Here is a 13,311-nt window from a genome sequence, read left to right as displayed (position 1 = left end):
ATATTGGTTGTGTATGTATTTTTCTTTTTGAGACCTCACTCTGTCATCCAGGCTGGAGTATAGTGGTGCAATCATGGCTCACAGCAGCCTTTGACCTTCTCAGGCTCTGGTGATCCTCTCACCTCAGCCTCCTGAATATCTGGGACCACAGGTAAACACCACCATGCCTGGCTAATTTTTGTATTTTTTGTAGAGACAGGGTTTTGTCACATTGCCTAGGCTGGTCTCAGTCTCCTGCGATGAAGTGATCTGCCCACCTCAGGTTCCCAAAACAAAGTAATAGGATTACAGGTGTAAGCCATCACACCCAGCCTGTATTTTTCTATAGTGAGATTTATTCCAAGGATAAAAAGAACTGCAAAGTAACTTTGAATCTCACTCTGTGGTTTTTATTGTTAGTAGCAACAGTGATTTAATCACTTTGAAACTACTTTTTGCATATTGGTGGGGGCAAAGCATCCATGTTAATGTTGGTAGGAACCAAAACTTTCAGTGTAAGAGACAAAGAAATACAAAAAAAATTGGCATAAAACCAAAGAAGAAAAAAACTCAACAATCATGAATTGCTGACCCCTAAAACTGCTACCTCCTTATCCTTAAAACTGCTAATTAAAGGTAACTCTTATTAGTTTTCCAATTGGAACTGTATTTCCAAATAACCCAATATCCTAGGATGATGAAAAATAAACTTTTTATAGATGAATGGCAGCTAATAATATAATAAATATATACTGTACTATAAGTACATGAAACTGTATTCTAAAACACAAGAGAAAGGTTTGTCTTTTTATAATAATTTTGGTAAGAAAGAATGGATTTAATTACAGGGATATCAAAATCACATCTTCAATCTGAAAATGCTCTATTAATATTTATAAAATAAGCATCTGCTTAAATAGGTAGTGAATCATCCTTTCAAAGCAAACTGGGTTTCTTCTACTCACTTCGAGCAATGCTTTTGTTAATCTCTGTAGGTTTCTTTCTTTCTTTTCCAGCTCTTCCATCATCTTTTGAGTGGTCACTTTCTCTTTAGAAAGCTTTCCTTGCATAGACTAGAAGTTTTTTAAAAAATTGGAAAGCAAAACAGGTTAACATGTAAAGAAAACTCTCAAATAAAAATAAGCAGAAACGTTGGCTCTGAATATTTTAGATCTTCTTTCCTCTCTATCCCCTTGGAAGATGAAGCCTTCACTTTTAAATTAATGCGTATTAGAGAATGGCTTACTACAAATAAAAAAGAAAAAGAAATGCCAGTTTTCCAGAATACATTTGAATTATTTTAATTATAATTTTTACCAAGAAGTTTTTAATTTGTATAAACATTCAAATCTGAAGTTCCTACTTAATGCTGCATTACAAACAGTTTTTATTTCACTAATTTTTTAGATGTTGGGAGTGTATTAGCAACAAATCTATGCTTTTTTTGTTTTACATTTTTCTTATGGTTAATGAGATGCAAGATAATAAGATCATTGTATTATCTCTATTTTCTATCATTTGAAACATAGCTCCTGTCTTTCAGTGTACAGTATTCCAGCAGTGAATACACTGTGAACTCTGGTCAAAGGTCTATTACAGGAATTTGATAAGCTAATCTCCTTCTTACTCCTTATAAAATTGCAAATTATCTAGACATGAGAATATTATAAGTACACCAAAGCAGCATAAAGGACATTTTAAGAGTCTTCGGTTAGTCTTACTTTTCACCTATATAGCAAAAGAGAAAACTGCCATACATTCTGTAGTCATTAGTGAATTCCAAGTGTTTCTATCAACTGGTTTCCTTTTATTAGACCACAAAAATCAACATACATATGACCAGAAGAGACGTATCACTTTATTTCAGGTCTGTATTTAGCCTCAACTCTGACAATGCTTCAGTATGCTGACCACCTAACTAGTACACATTCTACTCTAAAGATTTTTTCCTCACATTATCTTCGGATGGGGTAAGAGAGAAGATAACTATCACCATGGGTTAAAATAAGACTATAAATATAAAAGTTTTATCGGTAACATATAAAACTTATTGCTTTTAAATTTCATTTGTCTGCTAAACTCTGAAAAAAAAAATTCCACTTAGTAACTCAGAAGTTGAATAGAAATGAATCAAATTCTATAACAAGTATATCTCCTTCCAGGGAAAAGTTGTTCTGTATTTCACAAAAATGAATCTCACAGCACAAAGTTAATATGGGGCTCTCTGAATTATATGCATAATTGAAAACTGAAATTTCCTTTGTAACTTCATTAGATTGAATCAAAACCTTATTTGATTAAATAAACATGGAGATTTATTCACCTAGCTGAAGAGCTATGCTTTCCAGCCTGACAAGATTATTTGGCTGGAATTCAAAATTTAACCTAAATTCTCAATATTTGTGACTGTTTATTAGAATTACAGAAGAAAGGCATTACAGATACACTACTCAAACTCACATTCTAACAAAAAAAATTAAACCGAAGAGGGGTGTTTTCACAATATAATTAACATAACATATATAACAGAATAATTATAATAATAGTGATACATTATAACAGAATATAATTCTGTAAAAGATAAGAATGTTTTATATTTTTACCAATTCAGAGTCATGTTGAATGTGACTAATAATTAGCTAATAAATCCGACTAATATGTCCCTATGTAAGACTGATTTTAATCAGTGCAGAAACAGGCAATCTCCATCAGAAAAACTGAAAATGTCTGGCAGTAGTACCATTTATTACAAAAAGGAAAATTAGATTTCTTATATGTTGCTTGGGTTCAAGGTGGTTATCAAAATGTACTTTAATAGGTCAAAGACATTGCAGTTAGGCTTATCCTGAAAGGACCAAGTGCTATGCAATTTTTAGGATAATACTAGGTATGAGTGCTATTGTCTGACAATAACATTTCACCTAAAACATTAATTATTTCTCTATCCTAAATTGTATGAAGAAATATATGTTTAAAAGAAAACAAGAAAGAAATTCCATCAAGAATAAATAGTGTGTGTTACTTTACAAATACTTTTTGCAAAGCATTTTTTTGAATCTCTTAGGATCTTAAAATATACTTGTTCAAACTGGTAGTACTCTACAATGCATAAATGAAATATCTCATAGTTTCTGAAATAAGTGTTTAGATTTTTGAATTTCTCAGTAACTATCTGTTTACCATTCAGTAGACACGGAGATTAACAAAATTAAAAATTAATTTACAACCACATATAATAGCTCTTTAATTCTCAGTTTAATCATGACATTTTAAAATTCTGCTAAGGAACTAACCCACAAAGTCTTTATTATGATCATGTTTGAAGTTGAAAAGTGGTTTTAAGCACATTTGTTGTTCGATGTAAGTATCCAGAAATGTCCCATTTACAAATAGCTCAAATGAGGAAAAACTAGGTGTGCCTTAGTTAGCAGATTCTATATAATCCACAAACCCAATTTAAGAGGAATTATTTTGAAAGAAAATTTATGTTAACATTTTTACTGCATATATATATATACACACACATAAACATGTATACCATATAAGAAATTCAGAAGCACATTCCTTCATGCAATCATTCTTTCAGCAAAAATCATTGCCAAACACTGTTCTGTGCATTGAGTGATACATCAGTGAACAAAATAGTCAAAATTCTTGGCCCTAGTGGAACTTTACTCGGAGAAAAAAGACCAAAACAAATAAAATAAATATGTAAGTTACATAGTATCATGTATTAAAATTTGACTAGTGCTGTGGAGAACAAACAGAGCACAGTAAGGGTCAGGAGGCTGAAATCTCAGGTAAGCAAGGGCTTGAAGGAAGTGAGAGATTTTGTCCCACAGATATCCAGAGAGTTTATCAGTACAAAGGTTCTGGGACAGATGGTGTCTTCTGTGTTTGAGAAAAAGTAAGAGAGCCAGGATGGCTGAGAATAGCAGGAGAAAGAGTCAGAGAAGGAAGACAGCCTGCAGAACAGATTGTATAGGGCCTCATAAATCAGTATAAGAACTCTAATTTTTATTCTGGAAAAAATGAGGATCCACTGAAGAGTTCTGAGCAGAGACATGACGTAATCTGATTTTTGTTCAACAGGCTCACCTAAGCTAATGAGAGTATACTGAGGACAGGCAAGGGTAGAAGCAGAAAGAAATAATCCAGATGAGAAAGTGTCAGATACAGTAAGTTCCTCTTTAAAGGTTTAACTTTCAACTTCCTTGTTCTTTATTCTTGAGATCAACTTCCTTGTTCCTTTCCTAAGCTGCCCATTCTGTAAACTGCTCCTTCTGCTGAAGCTACCCTTCCCAACTTCGCTGCACGCTGACAGGCCCGAACATGCCTTAACGAACAACCTCTCCCTTCCCGCCTAATTAGCCATACTCAGTTTCAAATACTAGCCAATTGGGTTAGATTAGACTGTGTGGTTGGTCTCCAGCCAATGGGGACAGGACACAGAAGCCAGGGACTAACTGCGTTAGAGATAAAAACCCCTTCCCTCCTTTATTCAGAGTGCTCTCACAGCAGCCAGAAGGGCGAAAAGCACCCTTCTGCAAAGTAAATTTGCCTTGCTGAGAAATCTTTTGTCTAAGTGCTTGTTTCCTTTGCGACTCCAAGCTCTTATTTCCAACAAAAGGAAGATGGCTTGGAACAGGGTGGCAATGGAGGAGGCATGGAGAAGAGGTCAGATTCTAGACATACTTTCAAGGCAGTAGAATTTGCTGACAAATGTGAGGTAAGTGAGGAGTCAAGGATAAGTCTAGGATACCTGGACTGAACCAATGGAAGGGCAGAGCTGCCATTAATAGGAATTCTGAAACATATAGCAGGATGTTTATTTTGGTGGTGGGGAAAAAATTTTTAAAAAGCACCCCCTTTTTTTGTTTTTATGTTTCTAAGACTCTAAGACAATGTACAGCTGAAATTCCTTTCTTAAGTTAGTTACCATCTTGTAACTTGATAAAACTTTAAGAACAATTTTGCTTTTAGCATGACAGCGTAAGGAGCTCCACAGACCCACCCCTCAACGAAATTGGTGAATATTATAATTTAAAATTTCTGGAAATGGTCCTAAGAGCATATAGCAAATGAAGAAATATTTATTCAAGAAAATCTATTGAAACTCAGAAGAGTAAGAGACTGGTATTTGAAACAAAACTCTGCTTCATGAAAGGATTCTAGGGGAAAAAACTGAAACAAAACTCAACTCCATCTCTGCCTTCTCACATCATTGGGATGGAAATTCTACTCCAGACTGATATAGCCAATAATGCAGGGTGCCCTCTCCTTCCAGTCCCCAGTTAGAGAGCTCTCTTCCCAGAAAAGACAGGACATCAACATTTATCATCCTGTTCATAGCTACCTGTAGCAAAGGCTGTTTCAGGAAAGTGCAACCAAGAGGTAGAGGCACCCTTCTTCTACCCATATCCCCTTATGGGACGGAAGCTTACGTTGAGTTTAGAACCCTTGATCCTTGCCCCAGCTTGCATGGTTTCTATTGGGGAGAGGAAAGTCAAAAAGATCTACAGCTGCTGCTCCAACTCCCTCCAGTGAGTCTTCAGCTACTAGAGCAGAGGTATCATTCAGAAGCTTTTCATTGTCCCCACACCAATTAGCCTAGCTTAAGAGATTTTGCCTAAAGAAAAGTAGGCCACAGAACTAGAAGCTCTAAATGTCTCTCTACAGGAATTGACTTCATTTGCAACCGTGTGAAGGTCAAGGCTTAGAGCACTCAAAAAATTGCAAGTTGTGGTGAAAGGCAGTTGGCAAGATACTTTTAGATCCATTGACCCCGTAAGGGTAAATCCATAGACTAACTACTTTCCCAGAAAGAAACAGTAAGATAGCTGGGAAGAATACTCCTGAGGTCAGAACAAATCTCAAACACTAACCTAATGAACTATCCCTTCAAAAGAGCTACAGTGGATCAGTTTGTGAAGCAATTTATACTGCAGGGCATTGTTGAAAACAACAGAATGATTGGATGACAATTGGGGGAGCTTAACAGCTGGATATGGTCAAGAGTCACAAAAGACCATATATATATCTGTATGAAATGTTTAAAATAGGTATATGTATAAAGATGGGAAGTAGATCAGTGGTTGCTGATGGCTGGAGAAGTGGATGGGGACTTAGGGAAGTGACAAAAGGATAAGGCTTCTATTTGAGATAGAATTGTTCTAAAATTGACTGTGGTCTTGGTTTCACTTACCTGTGAATATATTAAAAAGTACTGAATTGCACACTTTGAGTAAATTGTAAGTGACTTATATCTTAATAAAACTGTTACTAAAAATTAGCACAATATAAAGAAAAATCAGTTATGTCAGGGTGGGGACTTGGGCCTGCTTGAGTTCCTTGTCTTCTAGCTTCCGGAAAAAAATGTATTTTCTGGTTGATAAGTGAGATCTACCAAAATATGTTAAATGTGTTTGATGACACCTAAGAATCTCATAAACTAAACTTGTCTTTAAAATTTAAACCTCAGTCTTTCTATCTAGTTCCCACTCTTTGGTTCACTAAGCATGCTGAGGATTGTAATACTTCCTAAATGCTCTAGTTCTACTGCCAGACTATATAGTTAGGGATTGCCTAAGGAACTTAATAATACGTAATTCGAACTTCATCCCAGAGACACTGATTCTTTAGGTTCACAATAGGGCCCAGAAATACATTTCTTAAAAAGTATTACAAATAATGTGAATATCCATATAGATTTGGTGACTACTCATGGGCAAACCGGCCCAAGTCCCCACCCTGACATAACTGATTTTTCAAAAGTTAAATGCATCTCTTATGCATTTTTTTCTGACATATCTTAATTATGAAACTATAATATACATTCAATAGATCTACATGAACAGTAAAGACTGTTCTCTTTACAAATACAAAGACTAAATCAAGTTTCTTTTTTTTTTTTAAGCTACTTTTCATAGAAGGCATTATTTGGCTGGTAGGTTTTTTTGAAATTTAGTATTAATTTCTGATAAGAATACTTTTAGTTTTTCACTCATCATAGGCAATTTTACAGAGGTGTTTTTGAAATTAAACTATAGAAAAATAACTGTATTTCAAGACATAACACAATTTGGATAGCAAAATAATAGGAGATAAACATCATGCAATAATGGGAAGACATTAAAGCAACTGATATTTAAAGAAGTTATGTTCTACCTATGAGACATTCCATTGACGTATGATCCATTTTCTCACTATTTCTACTGAGAAAATCTGCTAGATGAAGGATTTATGGGATTTACTAAGAATTTGAATATAATTTTCTTAGGCTGTGGGAACATCTCTATATGTTATAGATAGAACAGACTGTCAGTTTTGAGATTGTTGGTTCCAACCATGCCTGAGTAAACAGTCTTAATGTCTTCTAATGTACTGTTCTGACTTTTGTGGTATTATGGTTATCTATTGATAGCTGCCAATTCAGAAAGGCCATCTAAATGCCTGAGTTTTTACAATTAGTAAACATTTTAATGTCAGAGAAAACAAGCAAACATTACAAACCTGTATGTCCTCTGCCAAATATTATAATGACAACAACTCACTGAAAAAGGCTTATGGATGTGAAATGTGCTTTGAGAAATAAGTAAGAAGGAAGGTAATGCCCAATGAAGAACTTAATCACATTCTGACTGTAGCCATATGTTCATGGAATTGACAGGGAACATTCTACTGCAAAATGTCTTTATATACTGTATACTAACAGAAGAAAAACCCTATAGGAGAAGCAGCCAGGCTTAGCTATACAAGCTTTATGGATAAAAAGAAGAGCAACATTTCTAAAAGGTCAATGAGTAAACAAGTTACTCATGCCAGTTAACAATATCACCTTGAGAGCTGAACAAAACAGTAGATAAATCTGTATTTTTATATCACTCAACTTCCAAATTAGCATATACTTTTACATGAAGTATTACTTTTTGTATATTCAATAACAAATACAGTATAACTAGTAGAGGACTGATTTCTCTCCAACTTCGAAAGCTGTGAATAAACAAACATGTCAGTCACCTATAACAGATAAGTATTTATGTGACTTCTGGTGTAAAATATTTAAACTATAGCTGTATTTTGAACACAGCATCTAAATATGAAACAATGCCCTATTTTTATCTCCTATAAATTGAACATAAAATGTATATAGTCTGAGATTTTATTTTTCTCTTTTGGGAGTAACTTTAAACTGTAAGAAAAACTTGCTTGTTCCCAAGGAAATGTAGTGCACCAAATCAAGACAAATGAACTTCAAACAAATTTGGTCTTCTCAATAGTTTTGCAAGGACCTGAAGCAGTTACATATGAAATTCTAACAGTACCAAGTTATCTTTGCCTACTGAACACTCTAAAATGTATCAACATCTAAGCACTGTGGAAGAAGAAAGAATATCCAAACTACAGTGACAGTGAGAACTTACATAAGATTAATACTATAGTGATAGTCAAAAGGCATAATTTATATTAAAAATAATTGGGAGGCTCTCTGCTATCCTTAATTATATAGTATTTTGTGTTACTTTGGCTGGGTGAAGATATTTGAAGAAATTCAAAAACAGAGCTACAACATATGGAAAGGACATCATAATCTACATAGGTGCAAGCTGATCATTCTTTATGTAAGCAGATGAGGAAAAATCAGGCAGCTTTAAAGAACCAGGAAATGAAGGGAATTGCTCTACTAGGTATATTAGCTTGATAATACACCCACAAATTATGTCCATTAACCACAATAGAAAGCAACAATATTTTTTCCACCCAAAGTATTCTTTTCAGTGTTTCTAATGCCAGGGAAATAGTGTTCCTATTTTCAGAATAAGCAGTACTTTCAAGTTTTATAGAGCATATACCTTTTATAGAAAGGTCATCACAAATGACCAAACACAAACAAAAATTCTGTCTTTTTAAATGATGAGGGGCCAAAAAATAACATGAGTTTAAAACAAGTAAAGAATTTTTTCATTATGTGAGTCATATTCATCTGCAGCTCTAATTTGCTATTCAAATACCATCCTCATAAATATATTCATTTTGGCCAGCTATCAGCATTTATTGTCTATCTCTGTTATCTATATCTATAGATCTCTGTGTCTCTAGATCTGTAGACCTTGACAGTCAGAATGGGCAAATGAGATGCTAAGAAGAAAAATGAAAAGAAAACCAAAAAAGATAGCCATTGTTTCAAAAGATAAGACAACAGAATTAGTGATTATGGTGTCTAGGCCCAAATATTTGTAATAAATTCATCTCATTAATTTTATTGCAGTTCTATACATAATTTGAAGAAATAAATGAATTGTGTTTGCTCAAATATTTTAATAACAAGAACAGTATGGCCTATAATTATATATTCTTGTATATATTCATTTATATATACATTTATATGTTGTCATGACATATTTATATGTGACTACAGACTTGGTTAACATGTAAGAATAAATTGCAGTAAGATGCCTCCACAAATGGGGGAAAAATGTACATTTCAATGAATGCAAGTATATACTGAACACCTACAATCTGATAGTATGTGATAAATAAAATCTTACAAGTCATTGAAGTTTCAATGACAAATTTCATGAGTTGATTACTCTTAATTTAGATTGAGATAACTTGTATTAGATTTACTTCTTGGAAAATGTGCCCAAGTAAAACAGAAATTCTTGAATTATGGCCCAGAATAAGTCACATAACAATGGCTGAAGAAATCTAACAATCTAGAAGTTGTAATGGCTTGTGAAACAACTGAAGTTATGCCTGCAGGAATACTAAATTATATAAGATTATAACCTCTGTCAATCAATCCATCAGGCTCATATATTTGTTGATAAATAATATAGCCACAAGACAAAGAAGACTGTATATAACTGCAAATCATTTACCACTTTTACTTTGATTTTTAAAAGTAACAGTAAAATTAGGAGGTATAAAGCTAAACATTTTCCAGCAAAAGATGTCCATTGGCTTTCCATCACACTTAGAATAACTACCTCACATTCCTGCACTCCAGGCTAGCAGACTTTGTGCTGGTCTTAGAACATATCAGGTACATGAAGGGCATCTGTTGCTCCCTTTGCTTGGAATGCTTTTCCCCTGGATGTCTTCATTCAGATCCCTGTTCAAATATCACCTCTTCAGGAAAAACTTCATAACCACTCTATCAAATGTAGCACTCTCTAGCCTACTTAATTTTTTTTAAATAACATTTTTAACAGCAATTTTTTTAAATAACATCTGGCATTCATTATATGGATTTTGCATTCTCTCTAATTCCCCCCACTAGAATGGCCACAGATGTGATTTGTTCATTGATGAATCTTTACAATGTTTTGAAGAATTAATTTACCAAACAGCAAAAAATGGAAGATTAATATTAAAGAATTTGCAACTTTATCTCGGTGCTATAAATATTATCTTTCCATACAATATATGCATGTTTTAAAGTTAAGAGTATATAATATAGCTAAATTAAAATAAGCACAAAATATTCCTTACCTGAATTTCTAAAATCATTCTGTCAATCTCATCTTGTTGGCTGTCTATTATCTAAAACAAAGAAAATAAATATATGTGATTCAAGTAATTTTTACATTGTTTCTTAAAAGTACCAACATTTCAAGAAAACATAGCACAGAAATTTATTTTCTAAAAGGGTCTTTTTTAAAAAACTGAAAAGTACCCCTATGATATGGATCACACACATATAAAATTACAAAAGGCTTCCTCAAGTTCTTGATAAAACTTTTCTCAAATTTATACAATTTTTAATAATAACTTTGAGACTGAATAATTAAGGAAGGGAAAAGAAATCCTTTTGTTTTGGCTTTTATTTCAGTTATTTAATTTTGTCTGAATTGCTATGGTCCTTTCAAATAAAAACATTCAAACTAAAAATCATATAACTGATTAAGTATTAAAATATAAATCACATAAAGAAGCTATAAATTATGTATCTATATATACACATCCACATAGAACAGATTTCATGTTTATTATCAAAGGTATCTACTGACCTTACTAGCAGTCTCATTTTGTTGTCTGAGATTATCGTTTTCATTCTGAAGCTGTTTTGCATCTAACATGGGAAGGCGGATTCCATCTTCAAGGCATCTTTCTACTTTTTGTTGCAAACTGTTTCAAAAGACAATTATAAAGAAAAAAGCTCTATTTGCTGATTTTGGTAATGATTTTAACATAAGCGATCTCCTTTTTTAGGGTCTATAATACTTTTTAATCAAGCAATAATCAAGACCCACAGACAGTGTATGAAAAAATGTTATCTATATTTTATACAAGAAGGGTCCATAATTAGCTAGAGGCTGACCATCTTTTCAGAAATGGCAAATTTGAGACCAGAGTCCAGAGTTGTTCATTATGTGACATCCTTAGGCTCCAATGAAGTCCTTCATTACCCCAATCTGAGCTCTGAAATCTAACTCATGTTCTTTCCTTTTCCTCTAAAAGCAGAATTCCTTGATTAAGATGATTGTTGCAGGGAACCTAAGAATATGAATACGCATCTTTTGTCCTTTATTCTAAGCTCAGCAAAAGTTTGCTTGTAAGGATAGCTGTTGCCTAAAACAGCAGAATTATATTTCTCTTTCATTTTTTTTTGTTTTGTTTTTTTAACTTTTATTTTAGTTTTGGGGGTACACATGCTGGTTTGTTACACAGATAAAACTCGTATCACGGGGGTCTGCTGTACAGATCGTTTTGTCACACAGGTACTGAGGCTATGCTAACCAAGTTGTTTTTCCTGTTCCTCTCCCTCCTCCCACCCTTCACATAAGTAGGCCCTAATGTCTGTTCCCTTCTCTGTGTTCATGAGTTCTACTTCATTCTTTATAACTTGACAGAACATTTTCTTATGCTATCCATGGAACACAGTTGCATTTTAGAAAAGGAAACAACAAAAGTAAGACTCTCTGCAGATTCAAAATAAAAAGACAAAATGGGCGAAGGGGGAAGGTGCTAGAAAGGAAGAGCAGTATGTTTAGTTAAAAGAAGTCACATCATTAGACAATAATTGCCAAACCAAAATCAAATTAATAGCAGCAAGAAACCAAAAATGGCTCTACTTTAGCTTGTAATCATACTCAAGCATTGCAGAATACTAAAAGGAAGACTTCTTATTAGTTAGGTTTTGAAAAAAAATAAAAAAAGTATTTTCATTATTTTTATTTTTTTCAAGAATTATGGCTAAGCTATGCTTTGTCTTTCAAAAAAAAGAAGAAATGCCCTATCTAGATTGTGAAAAGAGAACTGACAGTCCTAGATGGTACCATAAGCACCTCAGATACGTTTATAAATAATGGCACCAAAGACATTTGTATATATTATCAATGTAGTATACTGTTATGTAATACACTGTCATAAAAGTATTTGCCTTTTTCAGGCTAAAGTACAAAACAAATTCTTTCTATTTCAGAATGAGTTTTTTGTTTTGTTTTGTTTTAACAATTGAGTGTCAAGATACTACTTCCAGACATTTCATGAGAAAGAAAATGCATTAAAAAAATTTAAGTCTTTCACATTAAAAAAAAAAAAAAAATGAGCCAGCTATGAAGAGAGGAACTCTCTTCATGGCAAAATACCCAATACAATTTCTTTCATGTATACAGTTTTAGGTTATATAACATGCTCAATTCAAGAAGTAAATTATCTCTTAAATAAAAATGGTACCTACTATCGCATTACTAAGGAACTCATCCACCTTTTTAAATTTTCAATTCTAATAGGAAGCTTTTCTTACTTAATTTATATATTGCATAAGTTCTTAAGTATTCACAGAACAGGAAGCTTAGAAATATTCATAGTCACATACACATCTGAAGTTCTTTTGGAACTCAATAAATATTATAGAGCTGAGGAAACTGTGATATCATCCTCACCCCTTTGATCCTTTATATCTATTTGAAATCAAGATAAATTTTCTGAGATGGTATCATCTCTGATAGTATCAAGATGAAATTTAAAAGTGGAAAATGTTTTCTGAAATGTACTGTACTAAATCTTTCTAAAACAGGAATACGAGGCTCAGTGTTTTCACAAAATTAATAAAAGATAGTCTAAATAAAAAAGAAAGTATACAATCATATTAATATGTAAAAGCACACAATGGAACAATGCAACATTCAAATTATTTTTAGGTGTTGCTAATTCTGTTCTTAAAGTAACACAGCTTAAATTTATTATAATGCTTTGTATGACAGAACAGATATAGTGACTCTCCATTTTATCAATAAAGATGAAAGAAGAAGCTATATGGTTGAATTAGTGAAGATCAGGAAGGTGTTTTGACACTAAAATACAGGGCATAAGATGTAAAGTTAT

General features: G+C 33.1%; 1 protein-coding gene across 6 annotated transcripts in view; it reads right to left on the bottom strand.

The window, feature by feature from the left end:
* CEP85L (centrosomal protein 85L) overlaps nt 1-13,311 on the bottom strand; it is a 233,902-nt gene that overhangs the window by 51,471 nt on the left and 169,120 nt on the right. For 5 of the 6 annotated variants that reach the window (XR_012517197.1, XR_012517196.1, XR_012517198.1 and 2 more), the window contains exons 9-11: nt 10,992-11,109; nt 10,474-10,524; nt 945-1,052 (exon numbers count right to left, since the gene is read on the bottom strand). Coding sequence is in view for 3 of the 6 variants with exons in the window: in XM_074397567.1 (XP_074253668.1) it covers nt 945-1,052; nt 10,474-10,524; nt 10,992-11,109 (277 nt within the window). In the remaining 3 variants the exon portion in view is untranslated. The other variant, XM_074397566.1, reaches the window with a different exon arrangement.

Source organism: Saimiri boliviensis, chromosome 4, assembly GCF_048565385.1.
Source record: "Saimiri boliviensis isolate mSaiBol1 chromosome 4, mSaiBol1.pri, whole genome shotgun sequence".
NCBI classification, from domain to species: domain Eukaryota; kingdom Metazoa; phylum Chordata; class Mammalia; order Primates; family Cebidae; genus Saimiri; species Saimiri boliviensis.
This window is presented reverse-complemented; position numbering and strand designations above follow the sequence as displayed.